This window comes from Sebastes umbrosus, chromosome 20, assembly GCF_015220745.1.
Source record: "Sebastes umbrosus isolate fSebUmb1 chromosome 20, fSebUmb1.pri, whole genome shotgun sequence".
Classification (NCBI taxonomy): Eukaryota; Metazoa; Chordata; class Actinopteri; order Perciformes; family Sebastidae; genus Sebastes; species Sebastes umbrosus.
The window spans coordinates 22,266,911-22,294,045 of record NC_051288.1 but is presented as its reverse complement, the minus strand read 5'-3'; the positions used below and the strand labels follow the sequence as shown (position 1 = coordinate 22,294,045).

General features: G+C 40.2%; 3 protein-coding genes across 7 annotated transcripts; 1 reads left to right on the top strand and 2 right to left on the bottom strand.

Annotated features, from left to right (window-relative positions):
• Positions 1–1,077: 1,077 nt before the first annotated feature.
• prph2a (peripherin 2a (retinal degeneration, slow)) lies at positions 1,078–9,197 on the bottom strand. The gene is made up of 3 exons (XM_037755757.1): positions 8,026–9,197; positions 5,525–5,771; positions 1,078–1,848 (listed from the first exon to the last, which is right to left on the bottom strand). Exons 1-3 carry the CDS (start codon positions 8,604–8,606, stop codon positions 1,642–1,644), a joined length of 1,035 nt encoding a protein of 344 aa, XP_037611685.1. The 5' UTR covers positions 8,607–9,197; the 3' UTR covers positions 1,078–1,641.
• A 4,770-nt stretch (positions 9,198–13,967) lies between these two features.
• Positions 13,968–20,576, bottom strand: tbcc (tubulin folding cofactor C). Of its 2 annotated transcripts, none has more exons than XM_037755751.1 (2): positions 20,439–20,576; positions 13,968–15,337 (listed from the first exon to the last, which is right to left on the bottom strand). In XM_037755751.1, the coding sequence occupies exon 2, from the start codon at positions 15,235–15,237 to the stop codon at positions 14,176–14,178; it is 1,062 nt and encodes a 353-aa protein (XP_037611679.1). In that variant the 5' UTR covers positions 15,238–15,337; positions 20,439–20,576; the 3' UTR covers positions 13,968–14,175. The 2 variants fall into 2 exon arrangements, with proteins under 2 accessions (XP_037611679.1, XP_037611678.1); XM_037755750.1 differs by having other exon boundaries at positions 13,968–15,246; positions 20,439–20,474.
• bicral (BRD4 interacting chromatin remodeling complex associated protein like) lies at positions 18,074–26,893 on the top strand. Of its 4 annotated transcripts, none has more exons than XM_037755703.1 (13): positions 18,075–18,496; positions 20,827–20,880; positions 21,988–22,033; positions 22,339–22,387; positions 22,517–22,582; positions 22,790–24,022; positions 24,106–24,154; positions 24,249–24,289; positions 24,547–24,596; positions 24,705–24,850; positions 24,968–25,062; positions 25,822–25,924; positions 26,007–26,893. In XM_037755703.1, the coding sequence occupies exons 3-13, from the start codon at positions 21,993–21,995 to the stop codon at positions 26,480–26,482; spliced, it is 2,349 nt and encodes a 782-aa protein (XP_037611631.1). In that variant the 5' UTR covers positions 18,075–18,496; positions 20,827–20,880; positions 21,988–21,992; the 3' UTR covers positions 26,483–26,893. The 4 variants fall into 4 exon arrangements, with proteins under 4 accessions (XP_037611633.1, XP_037611631.1, XP_037611632.1 ...); XM_037755704.1 differs by lacking the exon at positions 18,075–18,496 and adding an exon at positions 18,590–20,111; XM_037755705.1 differs by lacking the exon at positions 20,827–20,880 and having other exon boundaries at positions 18,074–18,496.
• Positions 26,894–27,135: the final 242 nt, after the last annotated feature.

The following is a 27,135-nucleotide window of genomic DNA, read 5'->3' as shown; positions in this document are numbered from 1 at the left end:
TATCAGACCCCCTCCTTCCTGTCATTGGACATGTGAAGAGTCATCCGATGTCCATGTGAAAGCAGTAATGCCATAATTGCTCTTATCCTGTTGCCTTAATCAGGAACCCTGCGGCACTCACAGCATGCCTCGCCGCTTGATCTCAGGTTTGTGCGACTCAAGGTCGAGACAACGTCCTTATTTCACCGTCCAATCACATCTCTAAAATCCTTTATTCGATTCATCAATAATCTCTTTTTCTACACAGAAACACAAAAGCCCCAAAAAATAAATAAAATTGGAAAAAAACTTTACATGGATTTAAATAAATATATTTAGCTTAATTACATTATTTTTTTTTTGTTAAAAAAGGTAAATTTTGTCATCATTTCTACACTATGTACAAAGACGGCAATCCAGTTTGTTAGAATATACATACATGTGTGTCAATATACAGATATACCGAATGCAAGAGGGAAAACACCAAAGAGGATCAGAGATTACAGTACATGGGTCAGGAGCCAAGATTTAGCTGCCAATTTCAGTCGTCCTCCACAGGTTTGGAGTCGGCCCTGCCTCTCTACAGGGCTCACATCCTAGTTCCCATGCCTCACTCTTCACAACATTCATGCATAATTCATGGCGATTCATTCAATTCATAATTTTACTCCATCTCAGGAGTTTATCGGGATAAAAGGTGTACTGGGGTATAAAAAAAGAGCTGAGTGTGGGGAGTTAAAGAGGACCTATTATGCTTATTTTCAGGTGCATACTTGTATTTTAGGTTTCTACTAGAACATATTTACATGCTTTAATGTTCAAAAAACGCTTTATTTTTCCTCATACCGGCTGTGCTGCGTCACCTTTTTTCACCCTCCGGCTGAAACGCTCTGTTTGAGCCCCGCCCCCTCCGAAAAAGTCTGCTCTGATTGGTCAGCTGGTCCACTCTTGATGATTTGTCAACCGAACCAAACTCTTTGGACTCCGCTCCAGCTCCGCTCTCAATTAGCTTTGTTTGAGGGCGTGCCAACGATCCGTTACGCAAATGTGTTACTTGGTGACATCACCACGTTACGGAAGAAATGGTTCAAGCAAGTAGCAGTGTTTCTGTGGGGGAGAGTAAATCCCTTTGGCGTGGACTTTGGGCTTTATAACTTTGCAAACCTTTTTTACATGCACAAAAAAATGAGAAAAGCATAATAGGTCCTCTTTAACTTGTTTGCTTTGTCTATATACAGCTACAAGCCGAAGTACTATAGACAAAGTATCAGACGTTTATCAATATATATCACATTTACTTGAGTTATCATATTGAAAAGATCCAAACCCCACCGAGTAATGGAAACCAAAAAAACTCTTTAAAAGTACGCTGTGGAGCAAAAATTGGAGCCTGAGATGGATTTGTTTGGTTGGGGGAAATGAAAAACCATAACATCCTACACATTATCTCTCTCTCTCTATGTATGAATATACAGTTTATAATTATTTATGAAAGGAGTCCATTTGAACGGAGTCCCTTTAAAAAGGAGTTCAAAGCCAAATATGTGTGTGTGTGTGCCTACATAATAAATGTTGGTAGAAAAACGTAGTGATCTCACACGTCCCCTTCCTCTCCTCTTGTGGTGGGAGTGATGTCAGTTTTTTATGCAGGAGCGGTTTCGCTCAGCTCACCGTGGCGACCCCTGCCTCGCCGCCCTCCTCCACCTTGCCTCCTTTGCCCATGGCCTTCATTTTGTCCATGATGTCGGTGAACGTCTCCTTTACCGTCTTCTCCAGGACCCAGCCCTCGCTCTCGCTCTCCGGGTCCTCCGGGTTCGCCAGGGTGGACAGGGAGGTGTCGATGTACTGCAGGCCGATGGTCACGGCAACCTGCAGGAAGACAGGAAGACACATCAGATCAACCTGAACCCTCAGAAATCATCTTCTGATGACGACGATCACTGAAAACATGTTTTAGAGCTATGTTTATGATCATACCACATAAAAACAGAACATTATTAACTGTTTATGTTGTCATAGGACTCAATTAATTGCAACAGATGATAACTTCATACAGACAAATGCACTAAACTGCATTTCAATTAATCAAATGTTGTTTGACTCAAGGAACTTTCATCAAGATTAGCGTAGATTAAATCTGTTTTATCATCATCATTATAACTGATAAAAGTTTTGAATTAAAGCTGCAACAATTAATCGATTGATAATCGATCTCCAGAAAGTCAATTGGCAACTATTTTGATAATCAATAATTAATTGTCTAAGTCACTTTTCATGCTAAAATGCCAAATTTGTCCTGGTTTCAGCTTCTCAAATGTTAAAATCTTAAAAATTTGCAGCTTTCAATGGTCTTACATTATAGTAAACTGGATATGTTTGGACTTTAGACTGTTGGTCGGACAAAACAAGACAAAACAAGGAAATTGCAACATGCATTTTTCAATATTTTCTGAGGCTTTGAGACCAAACAATAAATCCATAAATCAAGGATATAATCAGAAAATTAATTAATGCAGTTGCAGCCCTATTTTGAATATCCTTTAAAGGTTTTATTTAAAAAAAATGTATGTGGACGAATATTTTTGAAAGAATAATACATCCACCGAGCCTTAAGAGAAGTGCCGAATGAAAGTATGGCTTTTCCTGAAAAAAAAAAAAGAATATGATTGTTAATTAATCATTTAAAAAATGTTGGCGGGTCCAAAATTAATGTTTTGTTTATCTCTGTGGAAGATATCTGATGTACGGTTCTCACCTCTAACAAGGTTTGTGAGGAATGTTGGTATCACGCGTCGGTTAGTATGTAAAAAAACCCATAAATGACTGAGATTGATGGTAAGTGCCTGTCAACGACTTGTTGTGAAGTAAATGCAATGGAACGGGGGAGAATGTGACATCTAGTGGCTGAATATTATCAATGTTATCAATAGCACCTTTAAAGTATATATTTTTCTTGTTTTTTATTAGCGCAATGTGGCATAACGCAACAATATGGCATAAATTAGATGACAAAATAAAAATAAAATCAACTTGATGGCAAAGAAAACAGAGTTTATGAGTTGTTTGTTTAATGTATTTGTTTGTTTTAATAAAAAAACATAATGTATTGTATTTGTATACGTTTCTGTGCATGTGTGAAAGTAGAAGAAGAAGAAGTAAAACAAATACAAATGTATAAATATAAAAATATATATATATATTGCTATTTTTGAAGTAATCTACAGTCTAAGGGTCGACTGTAATTTGGAAATGTTAAGAAGTAATTTAAGACTTCAGATCAGATTGAGAGCTCAAGCTCCAGGAAGTGGGTCTGTCCTTTCCACCTCTCTTAGATTAACCCATTACTCTCTGAGACACTATCTGTGTCGGCATAGAGACGCTTGCATAACTACTCTTAAATCGGAGATTCCTCCGACTGTGCGTCTGATCAGCTTCCAGCGTGTCGGCCTAAATCCACATTTTTAGAGCGAGGGTTTGTCTGCTGGCCTTCTGGGAAAGATGTAATATAAATGGTGCTATGAACTGTCTGAGGTGAAACGAGGACTCCAATCTGTAGATGTTTGGGACTGTTATGTGTGTAATGGCGCTCAGAGTCAACAACAACAACAACAACAGATGTTGACAGAGAAGACTCAGGGGAAAGTTTAGGAGGGGCGAGATGCCATAGGACGTAAGCTGCAGGTAGGTACCTGCCAAAGGTGGCGTAGGGTAACCTGACAAGAGGATAGAGTTGTTTTGGAAGTGTACATCGATGACGGCGGGGGGCGGAGTATGGAAAGGAAGGAGCTGATGGAGGGTAGACGTGCCAACTGGGTTGAGGCTTTGCATGTTTATACACAAGCTCTTCGCGTCGCTTCTCGCTACCAGGCCATCAAAGTCCTCACCTGACTCCTGAACTATTTTACTAAGCCCTCCCAGACGTTATCGGACAATAGCTGAACAACTGATTGAATCAATTATTTAACTTGGGTGTCTGAGCTTCACTGTGCAGCCGTTTCACACAAGAAGGATGTTTTCTCCGAGCTCACATTAAATCTGAGATTAAGGCATGTACGCACGAAATGATTTTGTGACATCGTAAATAGTTTGGAAGCCAATCGTGGACCGATTACGTAACTTACACAAGAGTGATGAGAAAACTTGAAACCTCCAGCACATATATGTTGTGAAGTGAAGTATCAAGTATGATTTTAACAACGTAATTGACCTTTTTTTTTACGTAAAAAGCATATCAGAAAAAAGCATTGTATTCTTATGTGTCACATTTAATAAAAAATATATTAGATCCTTTTTAGGGGTGATCAAGCACTCCTGAATTTCATCTCTGCACCCCTATAAAATAATTATCAAACCCTCTGAGATCCACGGGACTACCGGCGATCCCAGCCAACATTAATATCTTTAAGTCAGTCTTAAAGCTAGTAGAGTGGAACTATTGGTATAAGATGAAACCATGGTTAGCTTCACAACAAGCTAACCATGTCATGTCTTGTCGGGAACGACGCTAAATAACGCTCCAAAGTTAGGCTAAATGTTGGCGGGGGAAAACTGGCATGGCGATTTTCAAAGGGGTCCCTTGACCTCAAAGACATAAAGACATTTCCACCATAACTTGATGCAGAAATTGGTGCATAAAAATCCCCCAGAATGGAGGAAATGAAGTGTTTGATGTTCAAAATTTCCTGAAGGAGAACCCCTACTTAGTAGGCTTTCCCCTCAATGTTGAAACGAAACCTTTGATTGTACACATCTCATTCTCATTAGAGGCTGAGCTCCCCTAGAATCGCTCCAGATTGTCTATCCCACTGTGTTGGAAACAGTCGTGGATGGTTCCAGAGAAAAGCTCAGGGAAGTGTTTTTTATCAGAGGTGGGGGAGTTAACCAGACATGCTTTTGCCAAACCAACTAGTTAGTCTTCATCCTTTAGGTATTTTCTCTTGTAAAATCCCCAAATATACTGTTATAAAGCATAAATATCGCCTTTGTTTTGAAGATTGTTGAGTGTGGAATCGGTTCAATGTTGCTCCTTGTGGCAGTTGGGGGGGAAAAACACAATACGACTGCGGTTCTAATCAACTGTCACGAACCAGTGGTTGTTTTCGGTTGTGTCTAGATGGCTCGCGAGATGGTTAAGGTTAGGATAGGTCGTCAGGCAGCGAGTCTTGTGACAGTTTTTGCAAATTGTGGGTTATCACAGCCGATGTTTTCCAGTAATGACGCACCACAATGAGGTGAAGAAGATGCCACTAGAAAACTTACTTGGACAACTTCACAGAAATGTGAGATTCATGTTTTATCAGAAGTGTTTTCAAACACTATTTCTCAGTTTTACAAGAGAAAAGACTTTAAAGGTGAAGACTAACTGGTTAATTTGGCAAATGTTTGGTTAACTTCCCCACCTCCATTAAATTGCACCAGTATTGTCTCACACAGCGGATGAGAAAGTCCCGAACACGGCTAGGAAATTGAGCTTGATCGAGTAAACATAATGTTTTTAACTAAACAGTTTTTCGGTGAGGTAGAATATTTGTGTTGGTGTCCTGACCTCCAGCATAGTGACCAGCAGCACCAGGGCTCCGATGGTGTTCATCATTCCTCCATAGTAGGACAGCATGGCGTCGCGGCAGCCGCGCTTCCACACATTGAGCTCCTCCGTGTAGTGGTCGTAGCTGTAATGGGCCGTGTTGTTGGTCATCTGGAGCTGGATGCAGGGTCGGGGCGAAGTGGGGTTACAGCAGCTGAACGGGACGCCGTCCATCAGATACTGGCCATCCACGTTGCTCCCAATGCGGCTGAGAGGACGAAGCAAAGGGTCACGTTATAGTCACGTCATGGCGGAACTATATGGGTAGTATGTGTGGGCTAAAAGTACTTGAACTATTACCAGCTATGACTTGTCTTCTACCAAAATAAGGTATGATGTTTATTGTTGCAGAGTATTGTGCATTTTATCTTTTCAGGTACTGAATGCAATTAAATTGAACTAAATTCTGCTAATTATAAAGTGTTTGAGGCCAATATTATGCAACACAACACCACCCAATCTTTCCTCAACAATAAGCAATGCTAAACATAAATCAAACATTTTAAGCTTGTACGCAGGTATCATTATTTCAGAGCTGATGAAGTGGTTTCTATTGCTTTTATTGTGTTAATTAATTAATTTATTTTTTGTCTTATGCATTATGTCTTTTACGATTCTCTCTCATTTTTTAATGCCGATGTATTTATATATATTTTTTTCTCAGCGTATGTGCAATATTTGTTTTTCTACTGTGTATTTGGTGTACTAATGTCTTGTTGGCTATGTATTGTTCTAAGCTGATTGCAGCTGTGTGTAGCACTAACATTTCCCCTTTGGACAATAAAGTATATCTTAACTTATCTTAATTCTTTATTTACCACCTGTAGAGCTGGAGCAACGCTGTCACTAACCATCAGTCAAGATTATCATCAACTGTAGATCAGTTTGCAGAGTAATGCAGCAAAATCATCACTGATTATAATTAATTGATCATCTCTATTACACGGTCTTACACTTCACACAAGTACAAAAAAAAAAGTGAAAACTAATTTTACTTAAAGGGTTTGACCCAAATCTTGTCAACTGTGATTGATGGTAGTAGGTCGGTGGAAAGACACGTATGATTGGATCAGTAAGACCTGAGAAGATCAGATATGGATCAGTGATTTCTAGAAACGTCAACACCTGATAACCCCAAATAATGTCCCAGATAACACTTTGGTCAATACTACAGAACATAAAGGACTACAATATAGATACGTTCTGGATACTAATCACGGCATTATGAATTAGAAAAATGGTTGTACTGATATTTAAAGATATTTAAATCAAGATTTGAAAAACTTTGCACATTTCAAAAGTTTCAAAGATCATTTTAAAAGGTATTTTTCCTTCATTACTGTCTTGTAACGGCATCACAAGTTTCCAATTATCTCCCTACATTACTGTCCAGTATTATTGTAATCTGTCAGTGTTTATACTGATTTTAAAATCCCAGCTACAAATTGTTTTATTGTTTTATTAATGTCCCTGGAGTGCTGCCAGATCACCTGCTGATTGGACAGGACACTGATTCTTGAAGGACGTGAACGCTGTAATCCTTGAGATTAAACGTCAATGCTGAAAACTTTCCTCTTCACATATTGTCCTCACAAAACGTAACTGGAACTTAATGCCCAACAATCTGTGTAGCTAAAACAAATGCTGCTTTTTCAATTACGTTTCAAGGGAAACGTATTTTTTCTCGGATTATGGTCAAAATTTAAACACGTGGTTAACGTTATAAATTATAAAACAAAACAAATAAAATGCAACAAAACTACTTGCTTAGGTTTAGTAAAATAACAAATCATGATTTGTCTTAAAATTAATGTTTGTCACGTTATTTAAGATACGGATGTAAATTCAAATAAACTTTTGGTTTCACACGGGACACAAACAGCGGTCTCCTGGGTGAAAGTCCTGTGTTTGTTTGACACATCCGAAACCTTTTTTAACTTCCGTAGACTATCATTAGACTCACATTTTTCTGATATGTTAAAAACAAACGTATTCCACAACAAAATACCTCAAAATGAAATTCGGAAAGTAACTTTTAGGAGACAGTGTTTGTCACAAAGTTGCCACATATTTACTGAACAGGAACAATGTACTTTTAATCCCTCTCGTGCCTTTTTGACCTTGTGTATCTTTTTCTGTTCCTAATCTCCTCCTCAACTTTATCCATAAAACTGCCTAGTAACCTCTTCCTCCCTCGCAGCCCTCGCCGATGCCACGCCCCCGTTGCTGTCGCCATTTCTGTGACGGTAATCTTCAGTGAACGAAAGTGAATAATGCACCCGATCTGACCAACCTTCACCTCAAATCCACTTATACTGAACTTTGTAGAGACGTCCCCTAAAGGACCCCACCTCAACGACCTCCACCTTGACACGCTCAGTGACATCATCTATGAGCCTTACACGTTAATATCTAACTTTTTAAAGGTAATCATGATTTAGTGTTGAATCCTTGCCACTTACTCTTTGACTTCCTTTGCGCTGAAGTCCAGGTAGCGGTTGCTAACCCACTGAATCTCAAACCAATCTCTAAAGTTGTTGTTTCCGCAGCAACGAAACTCAATCTGCATCAGGTCCAGGGTCCTCTTCATGTAGCAGCGCCCCGGCGTGTCCGTATCCTTGTAGTACTTCATGCCGTTCTTCAGCCCCTCGGCCAGGGTGAACTGCAGCGGGATCCTCATCACGAAGCACAGCAGGGCCGTCACCACCAGCAGGGCGTTGAACCCGACGCACACCGCCAGGAAGCTCTTCAACATGGGCTTCCACTTTACGAACTTGGACGGGTCCAGCGAGTCGTAGCAGATCTTGCCTCCGAAGGCGTTGATGCCGCAGGCTATTAGACCCATTATTATAAGCAGGTTGGGCAGGAAGTGGCTCTCGTTGTTGTCCATGAGTTCTGAGCGCTTTCGCAGCTCGATCTTAAAGAACAGTCCCATGGTGAAAACCAGGACACCGGCCATTACGGCGAACCAGTACATGAACCAGACCGTCTGGGCGAGCTTTACTCGCTTCTTCAGGTCAAACTTGACCAACATCAAAGCCATAGTTCAACCTGTGTGATGCGTCCGTGAAGAAGAAAGTCAAATGATAACGGCGGGAGCTCCAAGACGTTCTTGAATCCTGTTTCGGTCTCTTTGCGATCAGGGTCTCCTCTAGCTCAGCCTGTAATCCATCCCACAGCAAAACAGCAGAGAATAAGAACCCAGGAAGACCCGGGAAGAGCGCAGGAGTGTTATTTCTTCAAAGCTATCTCCTCTCCCATTGTGACAGAAACTTTCAATTTCATAAGTCGTTATTTCCCCCCCAGTTTTTCCCTCCTTAACACACACACAGGTGAGGCTAATCGTGATGTCCCGTTCTCCCGGAGAGGTGGAGGATTGCCGAGGATCCTCATGATTAAACTCAAAGTTGCAGTACGTCATGCTAAGTCCTTGTAAGCGGCCTGATCCAATTTGCAGAAATCCCTCTACACAAGATGAGCCTGATCGTAAGCCGCTGCCAGGGGCCATAATTGGTTTGAGCGTTCACGTGGTCACTGGTCGCCTCGATCGAACACACCCAGGAGCTGTTAACGGCGTCAGCTGAAGGAGCCTGAGAAAGACCGTGGACATGAAAGTGGAGCTAATAATGGAACATGCTCATTCACGGGTAGGGGTTGACAGGTTCAACACAAACCGTATGTCTTCACACGGGAGCTAATAAAAGAGGCTGCGCTACTCAAATAAACCCACGTAACCCATTCACAGAAACAAAAGAGCTTCCAGGCCTTCTAGTATGACTGAATATGTGAACAATACATTTATAACGACACAAAACTGAGACACATCGGGTGGATAAAACCAGCACATTCACACGAAAAGGCGTATGAATGCCACGATAATGCAAACGCATTGAGCGTGCAATACGAACGTCTTTCTTGCTTTCGGCGTGTCATTTGTACGCCATGTAGTCTCTTCAGAGTCCAATGTAAAAGCATCTACGTAATTATGGCACACTCGACGTTCCAACAAACACATAACTTTGAACCAGTTTTGTACGTTAAGTTAGTGGAGTTTGTGAAGTGCTTTGTAGTGATGTTTGTGACGTGTTTTCCGTACGTACTTTACTTAGTTTACGTACTTATTTTAAGCTCAACCATGATGTTTTTCCTAAACCTAACTAAGTGGTTTTGTTGCCTGAACCTACCTGTGGACGTTACCGTAGTTTTGTTGCGTTGGCGTAGCCTACAAAGGACAAACGACAAAGTTAAAATGTGTCCTCATGACACACGCAATGTCAGCGTAATGTTTGTGCTATTTATACGCCTTCCCGTGAGACCAGGTTGCCATGGTCACATATCAATAAATAAGCACATAAGATAGTTGTAGAACACCTCATCTTGCAAACTAATAAATGCATTGAAGCATGGAGCAGCAACTTTCACCACTTTCTTTTCTTAACGCTACAGAAACATAGCATAAACCCTCTCCGCTTCTCTTTATAACCACATTGCATCACTGTTATTGCGTTGTTTTATGCTTTCTTAATGTCATGTAACAGACTTGCTTTGTCTCATCTCAGTCTGTTTTTGTCTTATGTCAACTTTTAATTGCAAAAAAAAAAAGTAATAATTATTCAAGAAGCCTCAGGAGGAGTTATAGTTACAAATACATCAAAACGTGTTACCAAGTTGACCAGTGAGCTTGGTAAAGAAGGAAAGATGGACTGTTTAAAGTCTTAACATTGATTTATCTTGTTCTGAATATTACATTTTGTTGTAGATATGAAAGTCTGAAAATCGGATAAAATAAGTTGTGCATTCTGGATCTGCTTTATATTAATTTGTAGGGCTGCAACTAACAATTATTTTTTATTGTCTATCAATCTGTTGATTATTTTCTTGATTAATCGGTTAGTTGTTTGGTCTATAAAATGTAAAAAAGCCCAAGATGATGTTATCAAATGTCTTGTTTTTGTCCACAACTCAAATATATTCAGTTTTACTGTCATAGAGGAGGAAAGAAACCAGAAAATATTCCCATTTAAGAAGCTGGACTCAGAGAATTTATTTTTCTTAAAAAGAATTACTCCAACCGATAAATCCACCTACTACCTTTATCGTCTGTTATATACATGCATGCATCCTCTCAAAGTCTACATACGCTGGATACTGTCTACCATGGAGCACTGAGATTTATTACTCATTTTAAAGCCCTGACACAGCATTCTTCTTTGTATGCTCGGGTAGGACGGTCTGCCTTAGACTGAACCACTGGTGTGTTCTTATTTTTAAGTCTATTCTTTGGTCTGCTTCCATCTTACCTATGGATCTACATCCTTCAAAGAAGTACGGGAAGTTACTATCTACGCTCGCAGGACTTAATCTTATTAACTGTCCCCAAAGTCCATAGTGAAAAAGGGCATTCAAGTGTGCTGCTCCGTCTTCTTGGAATCAGTTACAAAATGACCTGAATCTTGGAGAGCTGATCTCACTGAATGTCTTTAGAGTGATTCTAAAAGACTTGGAAGGAAACACATCTGGCTGCAGATGTTTTAAATGCTGTTGAACGTTTTTTTTCGATACCTTATGATTCTGTAATCTGAGTTTTTTACTCCTATAAAAGTTAATAAATTGATTATCAAAATAGTTGCCAATTAATTTAATAGTTGACAACTAATCGCTTAATCGTTGCAGCTCTATTAATTTGTGTTGATTGTTTGTGTATTTGACAGAAAAATAAAGAAAATCATCATCAATAGAAAACACTAAAAACAAATACATGATGAGCAGGAAGCCTCTTTATTTGTGTCTCATTTCAATTTCAATAATTCAAAAGTTCCTTTTTTTTTCTTCTTTTTTTTACAAAGAACAGATTAGATTCAGTTGCTTTCTGTGAGTAAGTGCCTTTCAGGGTCGGCGGTTGCCAGCAGCATAAAGACACATCATTTTAGCTCGGAGCTCATTATCTGTCCTCTATTCAACTCCAAATCCACTACTATGAAGTACCGCTGTGTGAGAGGGCTTTAAAGCTGTTACGTTATAATGGCTTGAATGGTCCTTTTTAATGATACTACAGGTTTCCGGGTTTTTGGTCATCAAGACACACATCTGGGCAAAAGGAAACAGAAAAGTACTTTTCAATTTTAAGGTGCTTCGTAACACTTACAATGACTCACATTTCCTTCTTTTAACAGTTTCCTGACAGACATTAATAGACCTTTCATTGAGTAAGTACGTCTACTTGTTCACTTTAATATGTTTTACGTCAGCTGGACTATTTGATCACGCAAATCTCTGAACAATTTCTACATTTGGGTACAAAATGTCTTCTTTTATGTGAATTTCCACAATGGCTTAATCGTCAGCAGCATGGTTTGCCCTCCACTGCGTTTATATTCTATTACAGTCAGAACCAAATTAGTTTTTTTGACAAGAAAATTCTGCCTCTGACGGTGAACTCTGTAAGAATGACTCAGCAGGAGGTTTACAGCTTTACAAAGCTGGAGTACCCAGAAATAAGTGCCTGACCAATAGTGGACTTTTTGAGACTGATGTGAATATTTGAGAGTTAATAAAATCTGCCGAAACAATTAGTTGATTAATCTACTTTCTATTTTTATTAATAATTATAATCTATAGTGTCATTTTTCAAGCAAAAAATACCAATCATAGTTAAATAAATATCTGTCACCGTGGGCCATTTTCTGACATTTTCATACACCAAACGATTAATCGAAAACATAATCAGCAAATTCCTTTATATAAATGGGGTGGACAAAATAATAGAAACACCTGTCAGTATAACCACACCACAAACTGCAGCCTCCAAAACAACCGTAAAGTTGAATCACCGTCAAACTAGCATCACAACCGTCATGAGTTTTGATTAAGTGTACCTAATAAACTAGAAAATGAGAATGTATATGAAGAGCCCTTTCTCATTCCTAGGGCGTCAAACACCAACGCTTTCTCACGGCCATCGGCGTACAATACCGCCGCACAAGGCGTTCTTTAGCGTCGGTATGCGACGCACCAGGCGTTCCATTAACTACAATGTAAACCCATCCACAGCAACAATAAACGCTCCAATAAAGTGCGCCAGGAGTGTGGTGACGTAGTTTAAGGAGCGAAAAGACACACATGGTGGACGGGTCCAGTAAACACAAGGCTTTTCCCCAGGAGACAGATGTTCGTGTTTTATTTAATTCACAACATTAAGCAGGTGATTACTGAGAGGACAAATGTGACAACGAGGGGTCTGACAATGCGCCAGTATATGACAAGTTGGAATGAGAACGTGTTGATATGTCAGACAATATTCAATTTTGATAAGAATCAAACTTGTGACCAAGATTTGTACTTGTGCAGGACATTTCACAGTTGAAAAACAAACTTAGGCTAACATATACGATCAAACCGATATATCTAGAATAAACAAATATTGGATGGGCTCTACCAGAAATCCTGCAAACATATCTCATCGAAACAGGCATAAAATCTATTGTTGGAGAGTCCAGCTTTCTCTGCGTTAAGTCGTCTGTCACTGCTATTTTTTAAGAGTTTTGCTCCTTAGTTTCAAATGATCACCGAGCGTGAACTAAAGAATATAAGCCTACAATACTCCGAACAAGAGTTTAATTTTGGCCAGAGTGAATGCACATCTCAGCTAAGATGTGATGATTTCTGTACAAACAGTCCCACTGTGATTTGATGGGATTTTATTTAAATATCATGGAGCAGCTTTAACCTCATCATACAAAATGCCCTTTTCCCAAGCTCTATAGAGATGCAGCAGTGCAACTCAATCAGTAGATAACATCTGCCAACAACAGCAGCATGAAAAAATTAGCCGACAGCCACTGGCTTAAAAATGAGACATCTTTGTGAAATAAGATTATATGTGTGTATTTGGAAGGAAAACATTTCATTTGATGGGTTGATTGACATATTTAAAGGTCCCATATCGTGCTCATTTTCAGGTTCATACTTGTATTTTGTGTTTCTACTAGAACATGTTTACATGCTGTAATGTCCAAAAAAATCTTTATTTTCCTCATACTGTCTGCCTCAATATACCTGTATTCACCCTCTGTCTGAAACGCTCCGTTTTAGTGCATTTCAATGGAATTGCGTTGCTAGGCAACAGTTTGGCTCCTATTTTACTTCCTGTCAGCTGATGTCATTTACATACACTGCAACAGGAAATAAACTGGGACACATTTAGAATGTTTAAGTTTAAAACCGTGTAATGATCTAAATATTGTATATTAGTGACATCACAAATGGACAGAAATCCTGACGGCTTGTTTCAAACGCGCAATTTCTGAGGGCTGTGTGTGTTTCTCCGTATATTGAGCGTTTTGATAGTTGCTTTAAACCTGCTTTATAATATAAAAGACATGAAAATCTCATTTTTTACAACATGGGACCTTTAAATAAGTTTATTAGTTTGAAAGATGACATGTTCTACAACTATCTTCTGTGCATATTTATTGATTTGTGACCATGGCAACCCGGTGTCACGAGAAGGCTTATAAATAGCACGACATTCCGCTGGTATTGCGCGTGTCATGAAAGACATGAAAATCACACTTTTTACAATGCAGGACCTTTAAGGTTTTAAATGTTTATCTCTAGATGTCCCAGTTGGTTTTCCGGTCCGCTTCAGGAATGACAGTCCAGTTCGGCGAAGGTGTGTCCGCAGCGAGCCAGTTGAAGTCATCCACCTGGCTCCAGTTGTTCCGGTCCTGGTCTAACCCAGACACAGCAAAGTCCTCCTCCAGGGTGGGATAAGACCAGGAGAACGGGGCGAAGCTCACTCCACGACAGTCCTCTACGATGGCCCGGCTGGTGACGTGCAGGTACACCTGTGTGTCCGTGGTGTTGTGGGTACGCAGCTGCTGACAGGGGACGGCCAGGATGCTGTTTCTACACTGATCCACGAACACTGAACTGGACACGGGTCCGCACAGGATCTCACAGGTGTCGATGTGTTTCAGGTGCAGCGTGCTGGGGGACCCCAACAGGCGGACCTTGCAGTTAGTCAGGTCAGTCAGCAGTACGTCTTGCTTGTTGATCTCCTCAGATGTCTTTGTCAGAGACACATTGTCCATGTTGGAGAAGCCACACTGCTCTGCAGGAGCATCCACCTTGCTGCTACCAGTACCTGCAGGTGAAGGTGTGTCTGATGACGTCACCACTTTATCTGATGCTCCTGCAGGTGAAGGTGTGTCTGATGACGTCACATTATCTGCTGCTTTAGTGCGAGCTCTGAAGGTGAACTTCTTCTTGGGCAGAGCCTCCTCTCTGATCTCAGTGATGGAGGTCTGGAGCTTCTGGAGAGCAGCCTGGGCTTGTCTCAGCTCGTACTGGGTCAGGAACAACACGCTGTCGTTGAGGAACTTCTGCAGCTGGAGTGTTTTGGCCGTGGCCTCCTCCAGATGTTGGGTAACCTCAGCCTTGCTGGCTCCAGAGCAGCTGTCCAGCAGCTCCTGGATGGAGGCCCTCTCTGTGTTGAAGCTGCTGGAGAAGAACTCTAGCTTCTCCTCCTCGACAGTCTGGCTCTCTTTAGCCTCCTTCCTCCGCTCGGCGTCCTCCGCTCTCAGCTGGTGCCGCTTCTGGAGCCGCTCTGTGATCTTTGCTGCGCCGCTTTCTCCGGTAAACCCGGTTTCTAAACTCCCCTCAACAGAGTCCATGTTGTTGCTCTGTCAGGATGATAAGGAAGTGACGTCACGGTTTCTTCTTCGTGGCTATCAAGAAGCCAAAGTTAAAGCTGCTCACCGCCACCTGCTGGTTCTGATACGTCACGGCAGTAAATAATCCGGTCAATGATTGTAGATTAATATTAAAAAACAAACAAAACCTAAAATATATTTAGGTTTTAGCAACCTATTTTTCACCCACCAAAATAAAAAATATTTTAATCAAAATGCATCTGATAATTTTATCAAAAAAACAAAAAACAAAACATTTATATTGAAATATTTTTGACAGACACCTATCATATATATATATATATAAAATATTATAAAAAATAAAAAAACCTTTATATCGAAATGTTTTTGATATATATATACGTTTTTTAATATATATAAATATATATATGATAAGTGTAAAATATTTCAATATAAATGCGATATAAAAAAAACCCTTTGTATTAAAATATTTTTGATATATAATAAATATTTCAATATAAATGTGTTTTTTTTAAACTTTTTATAAAATTATCTGATGCATTTTGATTAAAATATTTTTATTTTGGTGGGGTAGAGATAGGTTACTAAAACCTAAACATATTTTAGGTTTTGTTTGATTTTTAATATTAATTTACAATCATTGACCAGATTATTTACTGCCATGACGTATCCGTATATGTATATATATATATATATATGATATATGATATATGATAAGTGCCTGTCAAAAATATTTCAATATAAATGTTTTTTTAATTTTCATTTCTTATTTGTTACTGTTAGTAGAAATAAATGTACAATCAAATGCATTGTCAACTCTTTATAACCATCAGTAAAGCTGTTTGCAGACTGTTCAAAATATTTGACTATGACAAATTGTAATAATAAAAAAAATATATAGAATACTTTGAATCATCAAGATTGCCAATAGGAGGATTATTTATGTGGATACATGGCCAGGCATCGGTCGTTATGTGTAATACTAAGCATAGTCAAAACGTATAGATATTGCTCGTTTGGATCTAAATCTTTTGAGAGGGTGGAAGCTAAGATTTGGAACAGCTTATTTGCACGTCTTAATGCAAATATTTGTACATTTTCTTATTTTTAATGTTATATTTCTTTACATATATTTTGTTTATATTGTTGAATTATGTACACATTGTAGCATTACATACATAATTTACATGTTACATACTCCTTTATTTCCTTCTTCTTACATTTCTTATGTTTATACAAGAGCTGTAACTGTAACGCCCCTATTTCCCCCCCGGGGATCAATAAAGTGTTTCTGATTAGATAATGTCAAATACTCAGTATGTAATTAATATTTTAAAACATGTAGCTACTATTTCTATTTTGCATAGGCAAAAACAGGTCTTTGTTGTTATCGTGATTTTATACAAACTTTTTACACCTATTTTGTGTTATGTGCTAGGCTATTTATAGTTTTGTTTTATTATTTTATCTATTTTTCCTGGTTTTGTGAACATTTTCCACAAAATATACAATTAACATTTCCCTTCATCCTTGACATGCACTGAATAACCTTTTTAAGCTCTATTTTATTTATTACAATATTACATAATGTCCCATTTCATATTTATTTATAATATTATTGTATTTATATACAGTGTGTGGTGGAATATCAGAGGAAGATACACAAATATATTATAATATAATTCAAATATATATATATAAATATAAATAAAAATCCCTTTATCCTTGACATGCAACAGTAACCTTTTTAAGCTCTATCTCTTTTGATAATACTTTTTAAAACCTGCTATTTTATTTATTACAGTATAACATAAAGTCACATTTCCTATTTATATATAATATTTTATTTATCTACAGTGTGTGATGGCATCAGAGGGACACACATACATATATATATAATTATGTTTTTATTATATATATAAATAATGAGTTGGTTTTAAGGCAAATCTTGAAAACACAACAATAATTTGAGTACTGTATTAACTTTTAATTATGTCTGAGTATAAAATATGTAACTAGATAGCCTCGTCATATACAATAACTATAGGACAGTGCTACCTAGTTACCTATATATATGTATATATATAGGCCGGGGTAATACTTGTTAAAAACCTGCCATTTTATTTATTACAGTATCATATAATGTCCCATTTCATATTTATTTATAATATTTTATTTATTTATTTATTTATGTATATATTTTGTTAATAACATTTGTATTTTATATATATATATATATATATATATATATATATAAATAATGAGTGGGATTTAAGGAAAATCTTGAAAACAACAATAATTTGAGTACTGTATTAGCCTTTAATTATGTCTGAATATAAAATATGTGTAGGTAACTAGGTAGCACTGTCATATACAGTAACTATACGACTGTGCTACCTAGTTACCTCTATATATAAATATATATAATACATATATATATATATATAAATATATATGTATTTATAATATTTTATTTATTTATGTATATATTTTGTTAATCTTTGTAATATATATATATATATAAACAATGAGTGGGATTTAAGGCAAATCTTGAAAACACAACAATAATTTGAGTACTGTATTAACTTTTAATTATGTTTGATTATAAAATATGTATAAGTAACTAGGTAGCACTGTCATATACAATAACTATACGACAGTGCTACCTAGTTACAACTATATATATATATATATATATATATTTTGATACTTGTTAAAACCTGCCATTTTATTTATTACAGTACTATATAATGTCACATTTCATATTTATTTATAATATTTTATTTATTTATGTAAATATTTTGTTAATAATATTTGTATTATATATATAAATAATGAGTGGGATTTAAGACGAATCTTGAAAACACAACAATAATTTAATTCAAACATGCGCAGGTAACTACAGGTAGCCCTGTCCTATAGAGTACCTCTGGTGATACCTGAGCGACGTCAAGGTGTGGCATAAACACATCAGAGGCCCGCCCTCTACCGTTGGTAATGATTAAGTCTATAATAACATTTATCCGCTATTCATTAGAGCGGTGAAACGTGTTATTATAATTCATATAATATATAATATATTAATAACTAGTCGTTGTTTATATATGTATATTTATATTATAATGTAATAGTGGTGTGTGTATCTCTGCCGCTGTGGACTGGTGATGGTTCGGGTTGCCTTGTTCTGTGCACTACCCCAACAAACCCGTGCGGTGATGGCGAGGAAACCCCGTTGACAAGGCACTGCTTTTTCATGACGGTGAGTTTCCCCTTTGAGTGTATTATAATTTTGTGATAAAAATTTCAAGGAAAAAACACACACAACCTCCTTCCTCCCTTCCTTCAGGGAGGGAAGAGAGTTTGAGCGGAGAGAAAAATCTATCCGAGACTAGAACAGAGCAGGAGGACAGTGAGAGCAGAGAAATATATATGAGTGGGAGAGAGAGGAGAAGAAGGAGGAGGAGGAGAAGGAGGGGGGAGCAAATTAAAAGTTGCCAAATGGAGATATTGGGTTTCAAGAAGGAGTGAGACAGGAGTAAAAGGGTTTGCCTTCTTTGAGTCTGTTGTGCTTTAATCGGGATAAATATGTATGGCGGCGACGGTTTATAGTCCTCTGGCATTTTCTCGATGAAATCCACCAAAACACCGATGCGGCGGCGGCTAGCTAACCAGAACAGGCCGGGGTTTACGGTTAAAACAAAATGTCGCGGAGGACCGGAGGAGAAGCGACCCAACTGCTGCGACAGAACCCCCCGATTGAAACGCGTCGGTTCGGTTATATGGAGACAAAATGTGACGTTTGTTCATGCTGGCAGATGAGCCACATATAGAGGACAAATGAAAGCCTCCCCAACAGAGACAGAGAGCAACGTCAGCGACGAGCAGCCACAAGGCTGGACGACGACGGCGGGCGTTTTTTGTGCTGCTTGAATGCGATTACTGTCGATTCAGTCTATTTTTGGACATAAAACTATCAGCAAGCTGTACATTAAGCTGGCTTTACTGAACCGAACCAACGGTAGCATACGGGCACCACCAGTAGCAGGACAGCGGGGGGACGAACGTTAGCTTCGGGGGCTGCGTCGAAGCATTACATGCTAGGGCGGATTTCGGAGGCTCTAAACTACACAAACTGCTCAAATTTATCGGAAAATATGGCTTTGATTTGACAACCCTGATTCCAGTGGCGATAAATGTGCAAATTAAGTGCTTTTAAGCTACTTAAAACGCCATTTTTGGTCGTTTTCATAGCGCATTTCAGTTGTGTCGTCTTTTTAAATAAATGAAGCTAACGGTTGAATTTCAAAAATGAAGCTTAACGGTTGAATTTCAAAAATGAAGCTTAACGGTTGAATTTCAAAAATGAAGCTTAACTGTTGAAATTCAAAAATGAAGCTAACGGCTGGATTTTTCAGTTAGTTAACGTTACTCGACTACGTATGTTGGGATTAAGTTTTAAACTTGTTTTGCTATTGGATTTATTAAGAGAAAATAGTGGGGTGTTATATATTTATTTTGACATACAAACCGCCCACATTTTGGTGAAATAAAATGTCAATGTGTTAATCGTTTTGTTTCCGTTTTTTGTGTTTTGGAAAGGTCGACCATTGCTTCTTCCTCTCACATATTTTATAGCCTTGTGTCCACTTTGTGAAGGACAAAAGAGCCTCACTACCTGATAAAATGTCGTCCAGTTTGGTGTGGATACTAAATAAATGACTCTGTGATATATTAACCGTTTTAGCAGCTTTCTTGTCATTTAAAAGTCACATTACAGTCAGCTTTAAAGAGTACTGCCCTGTCGTTTCTTTGTTCTCCCTGAATCAAAGATGGCGGCTGAACGTGGCTGTGTTGTAAAGACAGCCTATGGCATGGTAACAGCCATTTTGTGCCATTGCAGTTGTAACATTTTACCACTTAACACAGCAACATTTCTCCACTACTTTAACACAGTACAACACAACCTATGATTAATAGACCAATTTTATTAAAATGCTGGATTAATGAGTAAAGGAATTTTGATTTTCTGACACTATATTCCCTCACCATGTGCTTTTAAAAGCAACCATTACATTAAAATAACTTGACATATATCCAAAACACTCATAACCCATTACTACTTTGCTGTGATCAAATATGGGTTTGATTTAGTCCCTTTTTTCCATAATATATGTAACCAACATATAGAGCTGCATGCATACCTTTGCTGGCTGACACAACATAAAGCCAGCACCTCTTTCTCAATGTAGAACAACTCAAAACAACAACCGTGGTATAAAATGGAGCAGGGTGGAGTTATTTACACTCTAATGGCCATTTTCAGTCTGTGCACACAGCAGCCAATGTGGGACAGATAGAGGAGGGTATAATGGGTGGGAGTTTATGTGTGTGTGTCAGAGACAAAAACATCTGTAGGAGGGAGATGAAGGCCATCCTGCCCTTTATACTTATAGCACTGAATATAACACAGCTGTCCCCTTCTTCCTCTCCACTCCCCTCACTTTATAAACACTCCCCACACCTTTGTATTTCACATGTTTAATTATAGTAATATTAGGCCTACTAAAATGTAGTTTCTCACCCTTGCAGCCTGGGAAACAAAGGGTGTTAAATGACTGAATCCATGCTTCCGGCTGGAAATCTGTGAGTGACATGTCCTTACTACTATTATAATAATACATATGCAAAGCCTTAGAATAAAAACATGATCAATTGAGGTTTATTATTAAGCTACTACCCAGCCAACGTGGTTATGTGGGCCCCACATGGGTTATGCTGGGGGTACCTGGGTACCAAGTGGGTATGGGCCCAAAATGGGCATCTTATCTGGGGTCCACTTGGGTCAACTAAGTTGGTCCCATGTGGGCTGCCTATGTGGGTCCTAGTTGGGTCACTACTGGGAAATAAGTGCATGGGGCCAACATGGAAACTGTTGACAAACCCTCTTACAACTCACATGTCAGCCCATGTAGTCCCCATGTAGTACCCACATAGAATTTAAAGCTGGGACCAAGATGGGTCTTGGGTATGTTGCCCAGTTGGGCCCCACATAACACCCATTGTAATCCTGGGGGCAATTGACATTGGGTCATTATGGAACCCACGGACAATCCCATATAGGGCCCATTTTTCAGCCCATTTACTACCCACATAGGCCCCACATACAAATGTTGGCTGGGTAGTCATTACCTAATCTTAAAGGTCCCATATCATGCTCATTTTCAGGTTCATACTTATATTTTATGTTTCTACTAGAACATGTTTACATGCTGTAATGTTAAAAAAAAACTTTATTTTCCTTATACTGTCGGCCTGAATATACCTGTATTTACCCTCTTGTCTGAAACACTACGTTTTAGCACATTTTGACGGAATTGCAACAGAGTTGCGTTGCTAGGCAACAGCTTGGGTCCATGTGTACTTCCTGTCAGCTGATGACATTCACATGCACTGCAACCAGGAAATAACCCAGGACACATTTAGAATGTTTACGTTTAAATCTGTGTAAACGGTCTAAATATTGTATATTTGTGACATCACAAATGGGCAGAAATCCTGACAGCTTGTTTTAAAATGCAGAGTTTCTGAATACGGGCTGTGTGTATCTCCCTGTGGATTGATTGTTTCGATACTTTCACAGTATTTATATAGGACTTAAGCCTGCTTTATAATAAAAAAACATGAAAATCTCACTTTTTTATAATATGGGACCTTTAAATTAATTCATTTTATCTCAATATCCCTCCGTAGGTGTCATGGATGATGAGGATGATCGCCATCTTCTGGATATTTTAGGGTAAAAAAAACTTTTTTAAAAACTGGCATTTTACATTACGGACATGCCAAATACTTTATGACATTTGTCTTCACCAGTGTGGCCACACATTTTTACATTTGTCCTTAAATTTGGCTTAATTATGTAGGTAATACCGCTAGAAATCAAGCCACAAGTATCTGCAAATGTATGTTTTTATCTTTTGTTGAATTAGGTGAAGCTAATAATTCAGTATTTGCCAGTAAAGCCATTTTTTAAAACCACACAATAAGTGAAAAGAAATGTATGTTTTGTTAAAAATCTCTTCTGTACACCCCCTTTTTCAGAGATGTGGATGCATTGAATGACTATCTCCATGGCAGCACCAGCAAGTCTGTGAGTGACTCTTTTCAGAGTGTATTTACTGTCATTCCTTGCCAAGTTTGTCTGAATAGTTACTTCACTTTAAAAGCAATAAAAGAATCCGCTGCATCCTCCTGTTAAACTCTTATTTTGTTTCTGCAGATTGAGGAGGATGATGTAACGAATGCAGCTTATGGGTCGGACGGATCCTTCTTTTCTAGTGAGACGGTGAGTTTACCTGTGATGCAACAAATTTGAGAAGCAAAACCAATGTTGTGATTCACTTTGTACGGAGATAATCTATTCAAAAGTTTATGGTATAGTTCACTTTGTAAAGGTTATAAAAAGACCCACAATGAAGGCTATCTGATATGCAGTTCACATGCAAACAGTTTCCCACTTCCTGCTCATTCTCTCTCTAAATGCTTCATTCAGGCCGGCTCCAACTCTGGCCTCAAGGATGGCTCGTCTACAATGGGTGAATTCGGCGACGATTCAACAGGGGCAGGCCTCCAGCTCTCCAGCAGCCTCTCTTTCATCGAGGATGAATTGGGGTCTGGGAACTCCCCCGGAGGGGTGGATCTCGGGGGGGAGGACCAGCCCTTTGACATCCTCCAGAAGTCTCTCATGGAGGCCGACATCACGGAGCAGACGTTGGCCCAGGAGGCCTTGTTGGACTCCCAGCCCGCTCCCACTCTGGTGCAGGCTCCCGTCCCCTTCCCCTCCCAGCTGGTCTCTGGGGGTTACGGAGGGGGCGTGGGCATGGTAACCACGGCGACAGCTGCGTTCCCCACGGGACAGTTCCTGCAAGGGGTGTCCCAGCTGCCCAACGGCTCCGCCCAGCACATCCAGGTGTTGGGCTCGTTCGGGGCGGGCGGCGGCGTGATGACGCTGAGCAGCTTGGAGAGAACTCCTCAGCTCGTGCTGAGGCCGGGGGCGCCTGTAGCAGCGGCGGGGGCCGCGGCGGGGGGGCAGGTGTTTGCCCCGACCCAAGGGCAGGTCGGCTTACCGTTCAAAAACATCCCCCTTCAAAACATCATCATCCAGAGAGGCCCGGGAGGGACCCAGACTCTTGTCAGACCGATCCAGCCTAAACCCCTCCAAGCTGGGGCTCAGACTGTGTACAGCCTCGGTCTCCAGTCCACTCCCACCACCATAGCTAACGTCGCAAACACTGCGTCTCCCGGGGGTCAGTACACGGCCAACGGCTCCATCGTAGTGCAGCCGCCCCTGGAACAGCAACAGACAAACATGCCACCCGGTCAGTACCTGCTGCCCAGCTCGTTGGCGCTCACTCCGGCGAACGCCATCCACAACGGCCCCGCCGACCCCAACTCGAACACCCTGATTACCAGTCAGAACGCGGTGCAGATTGTTGCGGGGCAGAACTTCACCGCATCACCAGGAGGCCAGCTAATTTTGAATCAGGGAGTAGTCAGCAGGAGTCAGGGTGCAACTCAAACATGGACTTGTGCGAACCCCACATCTGTGCAGACGTCGTGCGCTCCCGGGCGGCTGACTCTGGTCGGCCCGGCGACGGCGGGGATCGGCGGTCAAGGCCAACTGTCGGCCAGCCCTGTTCAGCGCCTTCTAGTGACTCAAACTCAGAATTGCACTTCTCTGTCCCCTTTAGCTGGTACTGTGACGCAGGAACAAGACTACAGACAGGTATAATCACAAGTTACTGGTTTTTCTGTTCCCTGTAAACCGTCATCTGACTGACTCACTCACTTTTTATTTTCATTTTGCAGAATTGTTCATCACCTGCCCTCAAACAGGTGCAGCTCAGCAGCATCCATGGTAACAAGCACTGATCATTTTTTTTGTCAATGTATTTAAATGTGGTTTGTCACACTTAATGATGCTGACTTGTTGTTTGTTTGATCTCTTTTAGGCCTGACAACCATGACTCAAGATTCAAAGCTGAACTCTCAGGTATATCACTACATATACACCCTATTTGTTCTGCACTCAAGTATAGAGCGCTGCAGGGATGACGCATTTTTGTAGGCCAACCAAGAAGTTAGCATCGCCCTGGTTCCCTCGACAAAACGTTAAAATACTAACTCATTTCTGGGTTTTAGGACTCTTTCCTGTAGCACTCTATATGGTGGATATTTAAGGTAGATTGTGCTGATAGGGACGATATCGATGGCATTATGACAACTTTAATATATATTTTCTCTTTATAGGTCAGTGCTCAGAAGAGACCGGCCCTCCCGCCACTTACAAGAGGAGAAATGTGAGTTTTTGTGTATTATTTTGATATATTTTTCCAATGTATTTATGTCAAATGTTGTCTCATGTTTATAAAGCATACCACTCAGCTTTTTCCATGTCATTTCTACAGGCTTTTACAACAGCTGAGGAAGGATCACGGTGGAGTTCATATCACAGATCAGCGTCGATTCACTTCAATCGACGACACGCTGCAAAGACTCCTCCCGTACCACGTGTTCCAGGGCGCTCCGCCCAGCCAGGAGGAGTTCTCACACGGTACAGCCTTCAATTTATTAGCTTTAACATAAATCTGCAGGAAACTATACAGCAAAAGTGAAATTGTATTTGCAGAATTAAAGTATTCAAATAGAGTTTTGTGCTTTCTTTTTACAGTGGATGACGAATTTGAGGTAGTTGCAACTCAAGTGCTCATGAGGACCCATTCCATGGTAAACAAATACAGACGGCTACTACTGGTGGAAGCTGAGGTAAGCACAAACCAACACAGTCTCACAGCAGTTCATAAAATAGTCACGAGATTTAATCTATTTGATTCGTGTACATAAACACGAATTTACCCTTTTTTTTTGTGACGCTCAGCACGACTTTCAACAACGTATTTTTCATGCTTTTTCCTACGAATGTCCAGCGACGCGTGACGCACGTGTGAATTTCTGCTCCAGCCTTTTCAAAATATGACGACTTAAGTTAGGTTGAGGATAAGATCGACTTGGTTAGGTTTAGGCAACAAACTACTTCGTTAGCTTTAGGAAAAGATAAACTTGGTTAGGTTTAGGCAACAACTACTTATTTAGGTTTAGGAAAATATCGCGGTTTGGCTTAAAATAGCTCAGGAAGTGTCGTAACTTAAGTACGGAAGTTACGTGACAAATAAATCAACACTGACTTTCAGTTTCACACGGGACACAAACACCGACAACTTGGTGTCCTGGGGTAAAGTCCTGTGTTTTTTGACCCACCCGTCCACTCGACCTCCTCCCTATGCGGCGTTTCTCACTCTTTATACTTCCCAGCTCAGGATAACGTGGATTACATTCAGGTTGATTTCATGCTGACCATCACGAAAAAAGTACAAAATTCGTGTCTATGTACACGAATCAATACATTACATTTTGTGAGAATTTCACAAACTGCTGTGCGACTGGGCTGCACAAACATGAGCAGATACATGTGTTTCATGTTGTGGCATGCACAGGGCTAACAGGTTTCCTCTCCCTCCCCTGCAGCGCTCCAGTCCGTCGTCAGAGATGGTGATGATTGACAGGACCTTCAACCAAGAGGAGCGCAGCAACCTCACACAAGACAAACGCATGACACTAGTGGATCCAGGTAAAAAATAAATAAATAAAGGGAGTAAAGAGTAAAGCAAATCGTTTTCTCAGTTTTATTTACCTCTTCTTCTCTTTTATAGACACCTTCTTTGAAGACTTCTGCTGCGGGATGAAATCCAAACTTTTCCAAGATGCTTTCCCGTCTCAGTCGTCGTCCAGCGGCAGCTTGAATCAGTCAGACACGGGCTCCACGGAGCCGCCGTACAGGACAGACTCCCAGCCCGGGTATGGAGACCCGGGCGGGGGTGGAGCTGCAGGACCAGGTGCAGCAGATAAACTCCAACCTCCACTCTTAGAAAACAAGAGTGTCCTGGAACTGAAGCGATCCCAGCAACACTACGGGCCCAGCGGCGCCAGCAACAACAGCCTCATCGCTGCCAACAGTTGCCCACAAGGTAACGCCTCACCTTTTGCAGCAACGTCAAGAGGACAGACGCAGTACCAGGTGTCTCCACACCCGGTCCAGCCCCAGTACCCCCCTCAGCTCACCTCACCCCCTCACGCCGACACAGACTCTGCTCTAGAGGCGGCAGTCAACAGCATCCTGGAATGTTAAGACTGATATCATCCCTAATGTTTTGGTTTCGCCCTTTTGTTTTTTGTTAAACTCCCCCGTTGTAATGTGTGAAGAGAGGTTAACTCTTCTTTCAGGTCTTTGTGATACCATCTCCGGCCATGTAGCATGTATTTAGTTTGTTATGGTTTGTTTTTATGGAGGGGTTATGAGGCATGACGTAGGAGTTCGAGGTGCCAGGTGAATGCAGGCACTTAGAATTACCTATAAAGACCCGGGAATGTGTGCAATGCAATAGAGTGCTACAGGAATGAGTCCTGAAACCTGGAAATGATTCAGCATTTTAACACTTGTGGTTCCCTCGGTTGCAAGTCAATGGGATTTTTGACTAGTTAGATGCCTGTAATAAGGTCTGTGGTTAACACAAGCTGATTTTAACGTTAATATACCAATCGATAAATACCCCACTCGTGAAACTTTGAAGCTTTATAAAAAGCGTCTTATAAAAGGCAGTTACTAAACGCCATCACGCCAAACCATAGACTGTGTATAAGAAGTGGACGTAGTCACTGTGACGTCACCCATTGGATAGTGGACTACGGTTTTGAAGCCTCGAGTTCGTCATTTTGGCCGTCGCCATTGTGGTTTTTGCAACCACAAGTGGCACGAGAGGGTGGAGCACAAGTACAACCGAA